This window comes from Pangasianodon hypophthalmus, chromosome 19 (assembly GCF_027358585.1).
Source record: "Pangasianodon hypophthalmus isolate fPanHyp1 chromosome 19, fPanHyp1.pri, whole genome shotgun sequence".
Taxonomy (NCBI): Eukaryota; Metazoa; Chordata; class Actinopteri; order Siluriformes; family Pangasiidae; genus Pangasianodon; species Pangasianodon hypophthalmus.
The window spans coordinates 2036236-2055592 of NC_069728.1; the positions used below are offsets into that span (position 1 = coordinate 2036236).

At 41.9% G+C, this 19357-nt stretch overlaps 2 protein-coding genes across 5 annotated transcripts in view; one reads left to right on the forward strand and one right to left on the reverse strand.

Annotated features, from left to right (window-relative positions):
- The window catches only part of prg4b (proteoglycan 4b), a 10352-nt gene extending 3108 nt beyond the window's left edge, over positions 1 to 7244 (forward strand). Inside the window, exons 6-13 of one of the 2 annotated variants that reach the window (XM_026946851.3) lie at positions 1794 to 1904; positions 2007 to 2834; positions 3107 to 3193; positions 3757 to 3893; positions 3996 to 4149; positions 4891 to 4986; positions 5383 to 5508; positions 6119 to 7244. In XM_026946851.3, coding sequence (XP_026802652.1) covers positions 1794 to 1904; positions 2007 to 2834; positions 3107 to 3193; positions 3757 to 3893; positions 3996 to 4149; positions 4891 to 4986; positions 5383 to 5508; positions 6119 to 6240 — 1661 coding nt within the window. In that variant the 3' untranslated portion in view covers positions 6241 to 7244. The remainder of the gene's footprint in view (positions 1 to 1793; positions 1905 to 2006; positions 2835 to 3106; positions 3194 to 3756; positions 3894 to 3995; positions 4150 to 4890; positions 4987 to 5382; positions 5509 to 6118) is intronic. The other variant, XM_053242108.1, reaches the window with a different exon arrangement.
- tprb (translocated promoter region b, nuclear basket protein) overlaps positions 6879 to 19357 on the reverse strand; it is a 32701-nt gene continuing 20222 nt past the window's right edge. The window contains exons 27-49 of one of the 3 annotated variants that reach the window (XM_053242107.1): positions 19147 to 19284; positions 18644 to 18775; positions 16581 to 16711; positions 16158 to 16368; positions 15767 to 15913; positions 14867 to 15065; positions 14538 to 14743; positions 14304 to 14377; positions 13991 to 14187; positions 13474 to 13755; positions 12364 to 12506; positions 12167 to 12247; positions 11331 to 11525; positions 10919 to 11053; positions 10535 to 10622; positions 10237 to 10388; positions 9860 to 9928; positions 9643 to 9743; positions 9346 to 9452; positions 8953 to 9051; positions 8571 to 8724; positions 7720 to 7835; positions 6879 to 7391 (exon numbers count right to left, since the gene is read on the reverse strand). In XM_053242107.1, coding sequence (XP_053098082.1) covers positions 7279 to 7391; positions 7720 to 7835; positions 8571 to 8724; positions 8953 to 9051; positions 9346 to 9452; positions 9643 to 9743; positions 9860 to 9928; positions 10237 to 10388; positions 10535 to 10622; positions 10919 to 11053; positions 11331 to 11525; positions 12167 to 12247; positions 12364 to 12506; positions 13474 to 13755; positions 13991 to 14187; positions 14304 to 14377; positions 14538 to 14743; positions 14867 to 15065; positions 15767 to 15913; positions 16158 to 16368; positions 16581 to 16711; positions 18644 to 18775; positions 19147 to 19284 — 3270 coding nt within the window. In that variant the 3' untranslated portion in view covers positions 6879 to 7278. Of the gene's footprint in view, positions 7392 to 7719; positions 7839 to 8570; positions 8725 to 8952; positions 9052 to 9345; positions 9453 to 9642; positions 9744 to 9859; positions 9929 to 10236; positions 10389 to 10534; positions 10623 to 10918; positions 11054 to 11330; positions 11526 to 12166; positions 12248 to 12363; positions 12507 to 13473; positions 13756 to 13990; positions 14188 to 14303; positions 14378 to 14537; positions 14744 to 14866; positions 15066 to 15766; positions 15914 to 16157; positions 16369 to 16580; positions 16712 to 18643; positions 18776 to 19146; positions 19285 to 19357 lie in introns of all 3 variants that reach the window. The other 2 variants (XM_053242106.1, XM_053242105.1) reach the window with 2 other exon arrangements.

Consider the following 19357-nt stretch of genomic DNA (forward strand, 5'->3'; position numbering starts at 1 on the left):
TCCCAAGGCACCACCAAACTACTCTGCATGGGTGAGAAGTTGATGAAGAGATCGAGTCCCTTTAACCCTTCTGCTAGGTCTTCAAGGAAATGCAGCCTCATATTAGAGAGTGCCAACATCTCTTAGGTATTTTGTAGAACAGTGATGGCAACTTTCTCTGTAGGGATTAATGGACCATCATCAACGTCAGAATTTCTTTCGACAAACTGCCTGGCTATATGCCCATGTTATCTCTACCCTTCAGAGGCAGCACTGCTGAGACCATATATGGCGACCGCTGGGGAAGGGCTATTGCCAAATAAATGGACCTGCATCCTGTACTACATTACTTCATTATCAATGTCATTGTTGTGATACAATAGTAAGTACAGGTGGTTGCAATGGTCTTCACTTACAATGAAGCAATGGCACAGTAGTACACCAAGTAGACCATTATTCATGTTGGGCATCATTCAAGAAAGTACCTTGGTGTCATGCACTTGAATCAAGCTCAACCCTTAGTAACTAATCAGGTTTTTGAGGGTGATATGCTCCAAAGATTGGTAAACACCAACATTGTTCGTCATCCTATATGAATGGGGCTAGCACTGCATGTCTATCCTCATATATCTTGCTCATGAACTCTATGAACTTTTTCTTCATCCCTGCACATTTCTTAAGCATGAGCAGTTCCTGGCCTGCTCACAGCTGTTGGGCAAGCATGTTCTTAGGCAAAGGAAAAGGGAGTGGGGCAGTCCAGATGTTTGATTCACTTTGGTAGAACTCCTCCATCAGTTCTCCCTGGACAGAGCTGGTTTGTCATCATGTATTCAGTTGTGCAACTGAATATGTATCTGCCCAAATTCCACTCAAAGCTGGCTGACACACATGCTCGTTTTGAGACTGAAGCGGGGCACTCGGAAGCTGGTTTTTGGTGGGGGCTATAGGTCCCCATCATGTGTTTTCTACCAAGGCAGAGGTCCAAGGGCTGAGTTGTCCATTGACCAGTCCATTACTCTTGAAGATGTTAACAACTGAGGGTCTAGGCACACTGCCAAGGCAGACATCTCCTACTATTACCCAACCAAAGGCTATTCTCTGGGCAAATAGAGCATTTGTAGGACTGTGATGCTGCTCTAGCACCATTTGCACCTTCTTGATTGGCAGCTTCTCCAGAATAGGACTGATACCATGCACTTTATCCGGGTATGACAGTCCAGGCAAGTAACCATCATCTCTGGCTACCTCTAATTCACGGAGGAGGTTGCTTAGCTCTTGTAGATATTGAAGTTTGTTACTGGAGACCCTCTGGAGAGAGAGTCTGTATCACTCATCAGTGGTTAAGGCACTGGGTTACAGATAGGTTGTGAGTTCAAGTGAGTTTCTCAGACTGTACTAAGACCAGCAGAATACGTTACACGCACCAACCTTAGTCTCCATACATACAAGTCAAGTTCCTCGCCAGGCCTCAAATCAAGTCCTTCAGTATTGTTGATGAAGGTGGACTTCCAGGTCTGGTAATTCTCTGGTTTGTTACTGAATTCTGAAAGCCTATCTGTGATGTTGCAGTATGTGTGGCTAAAACTATAAGATTAGACTGGCCAGAATTAGACTATAGACTTGATATCCAGGTCATGTGACTGATCAGGCTTAGTGACATAGCACTCAGAAGAATATGGCTCACAGGTATCATATACTGTATGTGAGGTCACTGTGGTCTACTTAAACACTTGTTGACATGGATTGTGCTAGTAGAGCAAGAATATTTATTATGCTCTTTGGCCTGTCATGTTTCATGCACTCCTTCCCTCTAGATGCTGTAAGCGGTAGCAAACCCTATCCCTATGACACTGCTGAGCTTTTGGACCCAGTTGAAAACCAAGTGGCACCTCTCCCTTACCTGCCTGATTTTGGAACAGTGCCAAGTGAGGCCATGAATGTGTCTTCAGAGCTTTAAAATAAAATGAAACAGCTTCCTTTTCACAAATCTTCCCATTAATTTAACTCTTAGTGCTATTCCTTTTCAGGTATAATTGGTTCTCCTGTGCCTGACAAGGGCCCTGAAAAACCTCAGGATTACTTTGAACCTGAGCAGCTATCTCCTAACAACTCAGATCCTAATGTACCTCCAGCTTCAACTAGGCTGGCACACACACAGCAACCTTCAGAACAGTATCCAACTATCATAAGCCCAAGATACACCACACCTGCATCTGAACAGACTGACCTGAATGCAGAAACAACCACTTCACTTCCCACAGAGCCCAAAAGCACTGATGCATATGATAAACCTGCTTCTAAACCAACTGCTAAAAATCCTCAGTCTGTCTTTGAACTGGATCAACTTTCTTACAATGCGTCAGTTCCCACTGTTCCTCCTGAGATGGCCTCAACTAGACCAAATTCCACACCAATATCTGACCAAAGTGCTACAACAAACTCTCAAAGCACCTCAGAGCCCAAACCCACGCCATCAGCCACTGCTCAGGCCAATAATACAGACCTTAAGCCTTCTAACCCTGTCCAATCTGAAGACAGACAGGACCCAGGAGTAAACCTTGAAAATCAGACAGACGCTCAGTTGGAACCCAGTGAAAACACAACCTCAGGACTGGAAATACAGAAAATGGTCTCAACAGAAAAGCCTGCCACTACCAAAATAACAGAAGCACAAAATGAAAACCAGGATATAAAGGGCATTCTTTCTACAAAGGATTCTCCAACTTACCCTGCCTTAATAGAAAGCACCCCTGCTTCTGTGATGGTTAGCCCTTCGCCAACTAAAGAACAAGAAAAACCCACTAAACCAAAAGATGCTAACAACAATCTTCAGGACCTTCAGGATTATCAGGCAGGTAAGGATGCCTCTATGATTTCCTTTACTTTCACTTAATATACACTGTGCCAAAAATGTTCTCTTCGTTTCTTAAGAGCCAAATGCATGATGCACGTCATTGGCAGTACATTTTTCAAATGCCTGTAACTTGTAAAATGAAAAAGTATTAGTAGCTCTTTCTGAGGAATATGGCACATCATTAAAAAGGAGAGCACTCACTTTAAATACCAAGACACAATTTACTGCAGTGCATATATCGTATTTGTCTTCATATTTGCTTCCTTTTCACAGATGCCAACAGAGACACTAATCTCTGCAGTGGTCTTCCAGTTAATGGCTTGACTACACTTAGGAATGGCACCATTGTGGTTTTTCGAGGTCAGTACTAAGTACCCAGTCTTTACTTCCAGCAAAGTTTAGAATTTTCTTAGAACATTATGTGCAAATGGCATAATGCAGTTCTTTAGCCCATTCTGAAACTTGATGAGTCATAAACTCAGTTTTCGCCCTAACCCATTTTTAAAACAATGCACAGTAATTTATGAGTGATGTACAGCATTAAGCACAATGGCGCAGTGGGTAGCACTGCTGCCTCAAAGCTCCAGGGTTCCTGGTTAGAGCCTGAGCTCAAGTTACTCCCTGTGTCTGCATGGGCTGCATGGGTATGTTCTCTGTTTCTTCCCCACCTCCCAGAAATATGCCATTATATGCTCTACTGGTACTCTAAAGTGAATGAGCATGTGAATGTGTATGTGCATTGTGGCCTGCAATGGACTGGCATCCCACATGGGGTATATTCCCTCACCTTGAGCCCAGTTTTCCTCAACTATTTATGGACAGTTTGAGTTCATTCAAAGGAAAAACATGATTTATTCACAAAAATAACATACTTGCAAGGAATTGTGACTGCAGAAGTACCATATATGCCTCCCCCCAACTAGGCCACTACTTTTGGATGCTGGACTCCAGAAGAAATGCTGGGCCTGCTCATTTAATCACAGACTTTTGGGGAATCCCTTCTCCCATTGACACTGTCTTCACACGCTGTAACTGCCAGGGCAAGACCTACATCTTAAGGGTACTGTTACTAATAACTGTTCAAGTGCTAATAATCATGTAAAATCATATACAAGTAATTTGCAGATTTGTTATGTTATGTGTGCGTTGTGTGTCCCCATAGGGGAATAAATACTGGAGGTTTGAAAATGACATTATGGATGCCGGCTTCCCCAGACCCATCAGTGAGGGCTTTGGACTTGGAGGCCACCTTGTTGCAGCTTTATCCATGCCTCAGTACAGAAGCAGGAAGGAGTCTGTTTTATTCTTTAAAAGAGGTTCAAACAGTGGGATCTTGCATCAACTTCAAAAAATATTCTTCTCCCAGTTTTAAGAATATTTTTAACAATAACAGATCTGCCAACCCTGTAGAGGAGTAATGAGTACATTTTTCAGTTTGATCTGCTGTTCAATCTGTTTTAATGCGTATGTGCTGACAGGCAAAGGGGAGCAAAGAAATCAGTGTTTTTAATCACTTTCTAATTGGTAAAATTATTTGTAAATAGATACATTTTGTTACAGCGTTGTGGCCCTATTTCATCTTTTTTTCTCTTTCAGTCTTTTCTTTAAACTTTCTGTGACTGAATTTTTAATATCTATTTTTGTGACTGAATAGATTTCATTTCACAGTAATTAACTCAAAACTTGAAAGGAAAAATACTACTGCAAGATGGGGAAGGGGCAGGGCTTCCAGGGGGTGTCAGCTATTATCAAATTGTTCAAAACACCTGCGCAACAGACAGTCATTCCAGATTCATATGTCGATTGGCTCATCTGCAGTGGAAAAAAGGTGTATTTAAGTGACCCCAGTGTTAAAATAGAGCTCCTACTCAAAATGTGTGAAGGTTGGCAGGTCTGTGATAAATAAAATCTAGTAGAAACTCTGTAATTTTGCACATCTCTGGACAACTTAGTTTAATAATTTTAGGCTGTTGGTAAGATTTTCTTTCTAAAGCAGATACATTTTTCAGCAATTTATGTGGCTTTCCAAACCTCTCATGTTGTTGCACTGTCTGTAGGTGGATTGGCTCAGAGATACACCTACCTCAACACACCTGACTGCGGCAGCAAGTCAGCTGCAGTCATAGTAAAGAAGAGATTCAGAAAGGAAGCAGGTAACAGCCTCAACGAACAAACTGTTTCTCTTAGTACAAGTTCTTTTCTGGGGGAGGGGGGAGTTGGTGGGGGCTGGAAGGATGAAAGGGGTGAATAGCCATAGCTGAAAGAGGGAGTGGGTAAACTCTGTGTGTAGATAAACACTGGTGTAAACACAACACAGAGATAAGACTATGAATACACTCTATGGCTTGCCAGTCAGTGAAGTAATCCCTTTCTCCGGGAATCTCGCCATGACACACACTCACTGTTAGAACAGAACATTATTCCAGAAGGAGCCAATTGACCTCACACACTGATGGGAAGGATGACACAAACCTTGAATTTATGCCTGAACAAAATACACAAGCTGAATGATGCCACAGCGGATAAAACTGTGATTTTCTCTCTTTCAGTCCCTGCGCTGGGTCAAGAGATCGTCATTAGCAAGACTTGGGCAGGCTTTCCACCCACAGTGACATCAGCTGTGTCAGTACGCACTACAGGAGGGGATGGATACAAATATTATGCATTCTCCCCAAGTGAGTACATTACGAGATCTGGTTCCAAAATTTCTTTAACACAAAACAATTCAGGGTACGAAGGTTCTGAGGAAATGAACACTATTTGTAGAACAAGGGCCATATCCACATGCTTTTCTACAACAAAATACAAAGGTCTTAGAATATAGCTTTGGCTATTCCAAACCTTGTTTGAAATCATGTCTAGCTGGGGTCTCCAACACGGCTGGGTGGGGTAGGAAAGTTGGCAGCTTCTTTAAGCCTCACAGACTAGACACCAGTTAAGAGGCCTGAGATCATGGCAGATAATTACACTCTCTGGTCATGCTGTCATTAACAAAACATGACAAGGTCACACTTAAGGTCATCCCAAAAAGTGTTAGATCACTAAAAAAATGTGTTTTAAACCAAACCAAGCCAAGCTATTCTATATGGTATCATATAGGGTTTTATTTTACATATTATACACACACACACACACACACATATACATTATATATAGCGTGACTAAGCAGCTGAAGGCTTAACCTTAGTGCATTGTACATTCAGATCACTATGTAAGAACACTCTTGGTACATTCAGATATATTTTATTACTGTTAATAGAAATGTTGCTTTTTTTTTTCCCCCAGCCAAGTACTACAGCTTAAGGATGGAAGGTGACACTCCAGTCATTCTCACTCCTAGGGCTGGACCAGAAAAGCAAAAATCAGCCAAAAGTTGGTTCAGATGTCCAGAGACGAATAAGGTGTAGAACACACTAAGCCCTTTAAAATGAGGACTGTGTACAAGATGCTTTTTAACAGTCCTACAGACACCCCGAGTGATGCTTTAATACATTGAGGATGCTTTCACACTCAGGTGTTTTTTTCTCAACTGCCAACACACGTTTTAGCAGGACACTTCCAAAGTTCAAGTGCTTTATCTCCTAACCAATTAGGTCACAGGTTGGGGGCAAATAAAAACAAACACAGAGTGCCAGTGAAGAAGGATATTTGACATGTTGAACTGAAAATATTCCAACATTGCAATACAACTCGTAACAGCTATTTTTGGAACAGTTATTGGTACATGGTGTTACATCCCACTTGGCTGCATACAGTCAAATCACATAAACAGCTCCTCTTCTCTTGATTTTATGCTGCCAAAGCTACAATGAAAGCAGCTCCTCATTGCCAGAGTTAAACTAATATTTATTACAGATAATAATAAATCTAATAAATCTAATAATAAAGCTAGGCTAGTTAAGCTAGCTGATACTAACTACGACTGGCAAGATCATAGTTGTTACATTGCATGTGCCGCTTTTGTTGATCATATCCATACACAGTGTGTTTTGTGCCTAGTGTGAAAGCAGCCTTAAAATAAAAAAAAAAAAAAAAAAACAGTGAATCATTTTATACCAAAAAATTCTTTATTGTATCCACATAAAATAAAGCAATGCTGTAGGTTCAACATAAATGCTTAAATGGACCTCAAATGGCTGAAAGAATTTGAACTTGAGAATGATCAAAACTCTAGTGAAACAGCTTGTCGAAGTGTTGTAGTACCAAGGAGAACGACTGAAACATCTCTGGCACGTTATTCATCTGGCAAAGCGCCTTCGCACTCCCATAACTCCTGATCCATCTGCAGTAAGAAACAGGATGAAGCACTGTGACCATCTTCCAGGCATGCTGTTTACATGACGTGTACTAGATGCTGTTTAATAATTGTTTTGTCAATCATTTCTAATAAAATTGTTTATCTTGGCCTATTCTTATGATTATGGATGTCTGTGTGTGTACACACATCATGATATATAATTAAATGTACCTCTCTTAACAAAACCTCTGGTGGGCCGTCCTCGTGTCCACTGCCTGCCCGATCCTGTCCTGAGTTTGGGTGGCTGAGTGCTGCTCGTGTCTGAGAATGAATGAAAGTAAAGGGGGAGAGAGTGTAGAGGTGCCTTAACAAAACCACAAAGCCACTTAAACCATGTCACAAAGCACTCATTAAAGATGGACATCTCACTGAACATTACATATTCAAGCTTCATTGTGGGTGTTAGTCATTAAAGGTTGTGTATTCAGGTGGGATGAAGAGCAGTGTTTTCTTTGGCCTGAGCAGTTGTTACAAACTTCAAAGTCGATGACAGCCTAAAGTTTGAACTGAGATAAACTGAGTAACTAGTGTGTGTGTGTGTGTGTGTGTGTGTGTGTGTGTGTGTGTGTGTGTGTGTGTGTGTGTGTACCTGCGGAGCTGGATGAGGGCTCCTGGCTGGTAGAGGGGAGACTGGCCTCATCTGAAGGCTGAGCTGGCTCTTCAGTCTCAAGCTGAGAAGACGACTCCAGCACTACCTCTGTACTGCTTCTAAAAACAGACAACTTACACTCACTTCACCTTAACACATCTATACTGTTCTACTAAACAGAGCCTAATTCCAAAACGCCAAAATTCCCCATAATGAAACACTGAAATAATGTCATCAAAAACTTCTCTAAGCACTGAATCACACATGTTCACCATTATGCCCATAATGTAGCAGCCTACATGCAGTTATTAAATTACGCTGTACTGAGAAAATACCTGAAAACCTGTTTACTTAAAACACATTTATAATAGAATAGAAGAGCAATTGTTTAATTCAAACAAAACTGTTTAACTCAAACTCAAAACTGTTCGATAAAGCTACATAATGCAAATTCAAATCGACAGCCATTAAACCTCTTAAGATGTGACATAAGAGAATATCTCACTACAGTTGTAGTTTGTTTTAAACTTTCATGAAAATTATACAACACTGAAGTGATTGTGGTAACCCTAAGTGACCAAATATTCCATCCCTGAAAGGACGAATTCTACAGAGCTTCAGCTCGAATTACAAGTACCTCTGAAGAATTCATCACAGTTGAATACATCAAAATGGGTTTCACCTAAAGTGCCCTTATACGTTAGTTCATTTCTCAGCAAAGCAAACGTGTAGGAATTCTTGTTTGTGGTAATCAATCATACATTACAAACAGAAATGAGGTTAAAAATACTGAAGTATTCTTAAATAACATGACCAGTAACCAAAATACAGTGTCTAATGTACAAGCTCACCCATCTTCCCCTGCCTCGAGCAGGATATCTTGCTCTTCAGCTGTGCTGGGCCCAGACACAACACACACGCTCGGTGTGGACGTGCTTACTGTTGGCACAGACTGGGACGCGTGTTCCGTCACCTCTGAGGGGTGTGTCTCCGAGAACGCCGTCACTGATGGGGATGGGAGGAAATGAAAAGCATCAGTGATGATATAGAATGAAATATGAAGAGCTATAGTGAACTGCATGTGTAAAAATAGAATCATCACTTTATAATACACAGCTGGATCTTTTAATTGGATGATATCATGGCTTCACAAAGGTCTTTATGGACAGGTGGAAAGGGTGTGTGTGCGTGTGTATGTCTGCGTGCGTGTGTTTGTGTTGCTGGTGCACTTACCCGGAGCAGTCACCTGGAGAGGAGTGGTGGGAACGCTACGTCCACCTGGCGAGTCCTCATGAGTGGGCAGGAACAGGGGACTATCATATATGCCAAGCCCTACAGAGCACACACAGGCACACCATCAACACCATACACACACACACACACACACACACACACACACACACACACACACACACACACACACACACACACACAGATCTCCATGCCTGCTACATAGCCTGGCCACATGTTCAACTAAATAATCAGATTATTTTTCATATCACAGCAGCTTTTCAGCTTGCTGGGTTTAATGTCACCATGTCACTCTTTGGTCTAACTACTTTTTTTTTGATAAAGGTGTGATTTATAGCGAGCTGGCAGGAAGCATTCAGCAGGTACACACACTACCTCCTTGCGAAGCCAGCTGGTCCAGATCTGTGCTGGAAGAGCTGGTCTGTGGGACGTCATCCGAGAGGCCGAAGCCGAAACGCAGCACGCCTGATACCTGGGGAGAACTTGCACAACACAGTGGCCATTGGGCAATCAACATCTCTCAAATCAACACAAACTGCTGAAAAACTCCAACATTATCTGGGTGATGTTATAAAATACAGATGATCTTAAGAGAAGCCTAAAGTTCTCATTAAAGTAAAATCTAGCTCTAGATTAGACTGGATTTGTCTAATTCTTAATACTGGTACTCACTGGAGAGCTTCACTGAAGCAGTCTGTGCGATGGGACACAGCCAGGGTGGGGGTGCTGGGAACCATGCGGTCATCCTCCTCATAGAAGTGCTGCTGTGGCTGCTGGAAGTGCAGGAGGAAGAATAAAGCGTAGAGTGAAATCACAGAGATGAAGAAGAGAAATCCAAATCTGAAGCTACACATTATAAACACAGACACAAATTCGGAAGACTACTCACTGTACTACCGGACACCCCCGAAGTCAGCTGAAGTCCTCTTCCGACTGGCTGCCGTCGTGCAGGGATGCGCTGAGAAAACAAACATTCAGCTAACGGTCATATTACATCCATTACAGTGGTTTCCATCTACAGCTTGATGGAAAAACTGAGTTGGACCCAGGTGGGGAAATGAGATTGTTAAATGATAGAAAAATAGACAAATAAATAGACGAAGAAAGAAAGAGAAAGATGCTTGGGTGAGCTATGTATAAGAGCATGATGGGGAGGGGGGGTTTGAATAAATTATGACAAATGAAATAGGATGCATTCCGAATAATAATAATAAAATAAAAAGAATGTTGCATATATTACAAAAAAACATTATGACTTGTAAATACCTGGACTTGAGAGGGTGCAGCTAGCTCCTGTATAGGTGGAGCCAGAATACTGAGTCGAGGCAGCGATTGCTGTTGTCTCCGTGGGGACGGTGGAGGACGGGGTGCGGAGCTGGTGATTGGTTCAGAGGAGAACGCCACTGACGAGTTGGATACTGAGGGGATGGAAAAAGATGCTCTATTATGAACTTCACATTAGAAAAAGAACATAGTAACCAAAAAAAAAAAAAAAAAAAAAGAGCTTCATGTTCAGGTGGATAATGGTGTTTGGACACAGTAAAAGTGGGTTAGGCTGTCTTACATGGGGGAGGAACAGACATGCACTGGGTGGAGTCTGTCGCACCGAGACTTTCCTCTGTTTCAGTACCTGGGTCTGTGGCATCAGGACCCTGAGGGAAAGAGAAAAAGAAATACAAAGCAATGGCGTCAATGTTGAAAGAAATTATTTGTACTTGATGACAATTTAATGAAAAGCAAAAAAAATTTGAGGCAGCAGAATAAAAGTAATTAATCTTCCCCCTCTCTGAATGGCATTTTATATTATGGGGTTGTTCAAATAATCTAGGGCTCTTACACAAACAAGCAGTACTAGTGTCCCAGTATTACTGTCCTAGTATTAACAATAATGAATAACAAACTCATGGAGCTATAAAAACACAAATTACTGTCTGGTGTTTGTTTCTACCTCTGCATTGTCACCCTCATAGGCCTCACTGGGATCTCCATTGCCACTCCCCTCATTGCTGTCCTCTCCTTCCACCTCGATTCCTCCCTCGTCATCATCATCATCCTCATCCTCATCCTCCTCTTCCTCATAATCCTGAGATGTGAAAACAATGACACACCAAGCTATAACCATTCACCAAGAACAGCTGTGAGGTCCAACAGAAGCAAGTTACTTCCCAAAAAGGAAGAATCATTTCCAATGTTTATATATATCATCTTAATCACTTATATTTTTAATAAATTAAAAATGTGTACCTTTCATACTTTTGGACATACCATAAAGGACACCAACCATTTAGCAGACATAAAGAGCAAATCTTCAGAACAGGTACGAATACTATAGTTTCTAACAAGTAGCGAAGTCATGTTACCTGCTCCTCTTCGTCCGTCTCCTCCTCCTGCTCTTCCTCACTTTCTGAGTCGCTGACAATGACGATGACTGGTTCATCTGGCTCTTCCTGACTGTGTGAATCAGACACTTGGGAGAGGAGAAATTCCACAGGTACAGACTGAGATGCCCCAGACTCCTCATCTACCTCTTCCAGGTTGGGATAGTTTTCCAGCTCCTACAAATAAATACCACAGATGTCTCCATTCCATAACTTTTAGGCAATATTTATCTTCTGTCCTAAATGGTGCACTTGTGGTCTCACAAACCTTAAGGCCATAAGTCCATAAGGCCATAAGATGTCTCATTTCTCATTTTGGGGTTATATACTCACTCAACACTAGATTACTTTTAGATTTATATGCTGCTACTTTTGATATAGTAACCCCTGCCAATTTCCTCTACAGTATGGGAACACTAATATTACACAACGCTGCTGGACTCATGGCATAACTTGTATTTACGTGAGCAGTATTTCCCTAGACAGCCAGTGGATATTTATTTTGCTCTTATTTTGAATTTGTTGATTTGGAATTTAACAAATCAGGGCTTAAAATGTAGGTAAGACATCATTCCACAAAACAAAGTGTGTAGAACCAGTAAAAACTATACAGCGTCACCTTGTGTTAGTTTGGTTGTATGATATAGTTAACAGAAGCACTTGAAAACATTCTCATGCTATGACAGATTATCTGATAAATGTCAGTATTGTTGTAGTCTGTAGTAGTATTAGTTGATTGAAATGTTGCACCAATAATAATAATAATAATAATAATAATAATAATAATAATAATCTCTTGTTTTAATACACAAACTTACCTCAACAGCATCAGCTGCTTCCTGGCTCCCTCCTGGTACAACACTCTCAGCTTCAGTGCTGTCCTCAGCGAGCATCTCCATCTAAAAGCAAACATTAAAACATCACTAAAGGCTGAGACATGAACAACACTGATCCCAGTAGCTCTAGTGTGTAGGTCCAGTTTTTCATCTGCGTGTGTTTTAGGTGGAAGCCTCACCTCCAGCTCCACTCTCTGCACGCGGAACTTCTTGGAGTTGGGAGGCTCACTGGGCTCCTCCTGAGGCTCTAGCTCCATAGTAATGTTATCCAACTCCTCCTCTCGAGGCCGCTTAGTTAAGGTGCTGCCAGGTGTCGCTGAAACTGCAGAGTAAATGACATGTTACTGGACATGCTCCTTAGACTGAAACACACCTAACATCATTAACATAGAAGTCAATGGTACAACCTCTAACAACAGACTGAAACTCATTTTGTGTGAATGCGCATTTTTGAACAGGGTTTTCTTTAATATCAAATGTATCATAGTATACAAGCTCATGCTCTGTTAGAGACTGATGAATGGTTATGATTTCGGGACACATGGAAACCATGTATTACACTCCCAACAAACAACTTCCTAATAGAACCATGACTTTTTATAGTGATCATAAACAGCCAATAATTATAGCTAGGATTTTCCAATTTATTATGCTAGTTAGGCAAATTAACAGGACTTGTGTTGTTGAAGATTATGTTTTTCCAATCATACAAGGGACTTCACCAGTTCTATCACTCCATAGGGAAATGCCCTGGTATTTAAACACAGTGAGATACATACACTCACACTCGCTCACTTTCAGCAACCGCGCTATCCAGGTCAGGGACGCAGTGCATCTGGAGGATACCCTGGGAACACTGAGTGTGAGGTGAGAATACACCCTGGATGGCACGTCAGTGCATCACAGGGCACCATGCACACACATTCATACCTAGAGGCAATTTGTCTTAGCCAGTTCATCTACCGCATGTTTTTGGGAGGTGGGAAGAAAGTGGGTCCCTGAAAACCCACGCAAAAAACACAGGAAGAATACTGGGAGAAGACTACAGTAACCCGAGCTCAGAATCGAACCAGGGACCCTGGAGCTGTGAGGAGGCAATGCTAACCACTGTGCCACCCTTGATATGTACAATTAACCAAAATCACTGGCACAGGCGTTGGTTTCAGGGCAATATCAGTGCAATATAGACAGCCAGAATTGGATCGGTGACTTCTATTCATAAAGCCACTTAATGCATATTAGATTTTGTTCATTATTAGTTAACATTAGCCATTGGGATCTAAGATCACCTGTTCCAAACACAGCCGTGGATGTGGACGGTCTCTCCATCTGGGAAGTGCTGGGTGTAGCCTCCATCATCATGGTGGCAGAGGCGGGCTCCTGACTCGCAGGCTCGGTGGGGGGTAAGCTCTGCTGCTGTGTGGGCTGGACGAATGCAGTGGTCTGGCTCTGCTGGACACTTAGCATGGGCTGAGCCAGAGTGGTCTGAATGTTGGGGCTGGTGGAGCGCACAGAGCCAGTGGTGCTCCCAAACACGGGCACGTGCTCCAGAGGAGCCTCTGATGAGAGTGCTGGAGAAAAGCAACAGGCGATCAGAAAATAAAATCTCTAAGTGGCTAACTGCCTTATTTTTCAGATGTACATATGAATTATTATTATTTCTTCCGTTAAATCAATGGATAATCTCAAATGCTCAGTGGAGAAGGCCTAGTAAAAGCCTTTAGTATTAACATGCTGATATGAGAGGGAGATGTCCAGAAGCAGAGTTAGGCACACACTGTGCGTAACCTCAACACCAATTCCTACCTTCCTGGCTTTCCTGCTGGGTGGTGGGCATCACTGTTGCAGTAGGAGTGGGTGTGGGCACTGCGGCAGGGGTGATCATTGGTTTTATACTGGCCCTCGGTGTGGGCTTGTTCCCTGGAATGGCTGGGGGCTTGCTGGGGGTCGCCACCAGGGGCGTGGGTTTTATATTAGCTGTGGGAGGCTCGGAGGTGCTTGCACTGAACAAACAAAGAGTGAGCAAACACTCCAAAATTAATCATGTTAATTCTTCACACGCTTTACTCATTAACAGCAATGAAAGGAGCATGAATACTATCTGTCTTGCATAACACACCTGCCCCTTTCAGCCACTGGTGTGGATTTCAGAGAAATCTGCCTCTGTTCTGTAGTCCTCTGCTGCTCCTGAGTCTGGGAACACAACACCCTGATCAGCACTGAACATTGTTGAGAGAAAATAAATAGTGGCTAAAAGTCTATTAATAGTCCAACTCCTTGTCAAGTGAAACATATAATGTTCCATGTTGCATGTACAATTGTTCAAGCCAGTAGAAAGGTTTCTGAAAGTTACTTTGCTGGGGCCTTGCTCCACTGGCTCATCTCTCTGCTCTACATGTCTCTCCTGCTGCTCGCGCAGGTCCCGCAGCTCCCGCAGCTCCTTCTCCTGCCGGCTCAGGCGGCCCTCATACTGTGAGCGCAGAGCATTTATGCGCACCTCCAGCTCCTCACGCTGCTGCTTCAGCTCCTCGTTCTCCTTCACCAACTGACCCTTTACATCTGCACAAGGAAGGAGGAATGTGTCACAGTGCACACTCTACTATCAGTTGCCTCTGGGCACAATTTGATTTTTATTAGAAACATGTCTTAGAATGTTTCTAAGACATGCCTTGAACTTCTTACCCACAAGGTGATTGATTTTCTGCTTTGCCCCTACAATTGCCTTTCTGGTTCGATCCTCCTTCTCGGCCAGCTGCTGCCGGAGCCTGTCTTCCTGGGCTGACTTTTCCACCAGCTCTTGGCGCATGCGCGTTAGCTCGCCCTGCAGATGGGACGCCTGGTCCTGTGCAGTGCGTGTTTCTGTTTCACGCTCCCCTATTGTCTGCAAACAGGCAACACTTCCAGTTAAGCACAGAGGTCACCAAATTAATCACTTATCTGTGAAAGAGATATTGTTAGAGATACACCATTCATAACCAACAAAATTTTATTTATTACAAGTGAAACTGTCTGGCAGCGGGGGCATGGCCGAGTGTCAGCTGTGGATGGAGAGGAGGTGGGTTGATCTGGCAGGCAATGTGTGATGATTCTCACCTGTGTCTTATTACCACCAGTGTACTTATGTGAGATTCTCTGTGCTTTGACGAACTGCTGTAATCAGAAAGAGGTAGTGCCATAGCTGGAAGAGCGTGCAACGCGTGTGCGCACGCGCACACACACACACACACACACACACACACACACACACACACACACACAAACACACACACACACCCCGAGCGGAGTGTGAACCTGAATGGGGTGAAAGCCACAAACTATTGACGGCCCCCTTTCAGTTGGTTTGATTGTGTTGAGTTTTTGAAAGTGCGCCGAAAAGCACGGTGGAAACACCGGGTTCTACACGCTGTACTTGCATTCTTATTCTGTTGGACAATTACTAATGTAAATGTAGAATTACTAGTAACTGTATCCTCAGCAAAAAAAAAAAAAGTCACTGTATTAAAAACATAGCATTAAAAAAAATGATATTACAACACAGTAGTAAACATTACTGTAATTACTAGCAGGAAACAACAGACTCACCTTGTTTAAGGTTTCTAGTTGGCTCTCCAGGTCCCGAGCCTTGGTCTCTGATTGGCTGAGGGAATCTCGGAGGCTCTGTAGCTCCTGAGCAGAAGCCTGCTGAGCCTCCTGGTCTTGGACTGGAGCAGAAGCAGCAGCTGCCACCATCTATACAAAGAAAAATTAAGAATTTAGCATGATAGCATCTTATCTGAACCACACAAACAGATCCCTTCACAGCTTCCTAGGTTGGTTTGTGCTAGGACTTAGTACTAGGGCTTGTGTTTATTCATCACTGCTTAGAGGTCATAACTCATCTGTTGGGTCACTCAATACGGATTCTTGGAGAGTAACCACACACACACACACACACACACACACACACACACTGTGTCAAAAAACCCACACTCACCTTGTCATGTTCAACTTTAAGCTCCTCATATTGGGTTTTATAGCGACGCCCAAGCTTCTTGACCTGTGTGATGGTCTTAAGCTTCTCATGGATGTCCATAGTCTTGGCCTCTAGCTCTTTCTTCAGAGCATCCCTTTCCACTGTCACTTTGCCAAGATTCTCCCGCAGGTTTTGCACCTGAGACTGCAGCGTGGTGACTGAAGCGCTACTCCTGCAGATAAAGCAGAAAAAAGCTTAGTAAAATACCACATGCTCCTGTAGTTTTTGTAATGGGACAATGTTTACCCTGGAAGTGGGGAAAAGACTGTCTAAAAGTAACGCTACTTTTAGCTCAAAACTTGAAGATTTTTTTTTGACTGTCACTGAAAGCAATCAACATAATTTCTGGTTCATGGCTAAACAAAAAATACGTTTTTTTTGCACCTGGTTGCCTCAGCCTTAAGCCGACTGGTTTCTTCAGTGAGTTGCTGGATGCGTTTAAGATGGGCTTCCTTCTCCGAGTGCAGCCGCTTATACTCTTCTGGGTCTGTGTCCTTCTGCTGGCTCACCAGGAACTACACACAGACACAGTCATCACTAGTACAATTACAAAAACTGTTATATTATACTGCATTTTATACCATGTATTACATTAAATCATTACACTAATTACAGTCAGGTCTGTAAATGTTAGGACAATGACACAGTTATTTACTTTGACAGTATATTGGAGGTGAAATTAAATGAATATGAGCTCAAAGTGCAAACTGTCAGCTTTAATTTAAGGGCATTTACATCAAGATCAGGTAAAGGGTGTAGGAAGCACACCACTTTATACGTTATACATATACAATATATACCTTGTGGTTTTATATATTTATAAGTTTTGCTTTGACAGTTTAAAAAAAAAAAAAGAAAAAAGTTATGATTGTTGTGTACTTAAACTTTTGTGAATGAGTGTATTACGCCTCTCTCACCGCTCCATAACGATTTAAACTAGTACAGTTATAAGTAATAAATGACAGGAATAATACGATATTGCAACCTCTTCCGACCCATATACATCAGTATATACAGAGGGTACAGTGGATATAAAAAGTCTACACTACAAACGAATCTAAGATAAATCATGTCAGAATTTTTTCCACCCTCACTGTGAAATTAAAACATATGAAAATTAAGTGAAAAACAATCAGAAAAAAAAAATAAATTACAATAACCTGGTTGCAGTGTGCACATCCCTAAACTAATACTTTGTTGAAGCACCTTTTTATTATTTTATTTTATTACACCACTCAGTCTCTTTGGCTAAGAGTCTATCAGCGTGTCATATCTTGACTTGGCAATATTTTCTCACTCTTTCTTGCAAATACATTCGAGATCCATCAAATTGTAAGAGCATCTCCTTTGCACAGCCTGCTTCAGGTCACCCCACAGAGTTTTAGTTGGATTCAGGTCTGGGCTCTGGTCATTCAGAAACACTGATCTTTGGTTAAGCCATTGCTTTGTTGATTTGGATGTATGCTTTGGGTCACTGTCATACTAAAAGGTGAAATTCCTTTTCATCTTCAGTATACTAGCAGACACCTGCAGGTTTTGCCCTAAAATCTACTGGTATTTGTAGCTATTCATGATTCCCTCCACCTTGATAAAAGCCCCAGTTCTGGCTGCTGCCACCACCATGCTTCACCGTGGCTATGGTGTCCTTTTGGTTTTTTTACTGATCAATTCCTTTTGAAAGTGGGACTCTGTACAGGCTTTGTAAGCTCCTCATGGCTTCAGAGGTCAGATGAAGAAGATGTGAAGAAAATCAGCTGGTCTTTATTTGGGGTTAATCAGAATTAACTAAGAATTAACACAATTTCATTGATGACAGCTGTATGATAATTACTATTGAACAAGAGAGTGAATGTGATTGGTTGATTCTGAACACAGCCACACCCCCAATTATAAAAGGGTGTGCAAGCTTATGCAACCAGGTTATGTTAAGTTTTTTTTTGTTGTTGTTTTTTTTTTGAGAGTGGAAAAAGTTCTGAAATGATTTATCTTGGTTTCATTTTTTTAGATCACAAAAACCCGCCATTTTAACAGGGGTGTGTAGACTTTTTGTATCCACTGTACTTTTTTCCTGTTAAAAAAACAGGAGTTAGGAGAGAAAAAAGATTTCTGCAAAATGCCAGTGTACTGCTTTTCCCAGTGGTGTGTTTTTATTCATTGGTCTGCTCTAGCACACACGTGTGATGATGACAATTTGTGTGTCATCGCAGTGTATTTTCTGTCAAAACCTTTTCTCCTATAGTTAATCGCACCACTTACTGCATGTACTCAATATTACATGCTAAAGTGTAACAGAAAAACAGTTCTGATGATATATGGAAAATATGAACAATAAATGCTGTTTCATATTGAAATCGTCTTTTTTTTTTGTGCTAAAAATCACTTGGATGTCTGTGTACCCATCCATCTATATACCTATGGTTAAACCAGCAGCTAGTTGGGGTGCTGACCTGAGTGCGTGCCTTCCAGCGCTTGATTTCTTCTTCTAGAAGTTTTTTCTCAGCCTGTAGCATGCCGCTCTTCTCACTCAGTTCGGCATTGGACTCCTGCATGGGTAAGATGTCTGACTGCAGCTTGCTCACCTGAGGAGGACGAGTGCAAAATGTACATTACCTCATACCTAGTCATCACACAACACCCAATAACAGTCCAGAATATCACATAAGGGAAATTTGTACATTTTTAACAGCTGATTTCCTACACTAGTGGTGTGTTTCAGCACATACACTGTTAATTTAAACAGGTGGCCTGTTTGCAAGTGACTCACAGTAACAGAATATTAGTACACAAAATAATATCTCTAGTATTAATTTGTAAAATAAATGAATTAAACGACTGAGTTGAAGGATTGAGTTTCTCACGATTCAGTTTGTAAATCAAGTGATCCCACGTGGGGGTCAAAATCTCTAGTTTGCCAAATAATTTAAACATCGACCAGTCTGTTTTCTTTTACCTTGGCTTGAGTTTGCTGCAGCTCCTGCTCCAGTCTTTCCTTCTCATCTCGTAGCATCTTATTAGTCTCCACCAGCACATTCATGGTCTCAGTCTTCTTCATCAGCTCATCATGTTGGGACAAGGTCTTTGCAGTCACCTTCAAACAGTGTAAGACATAAGACAACAGGGTCTACAGAACAGTGCAAAGCTTTAACTTCAACAAAAATTAG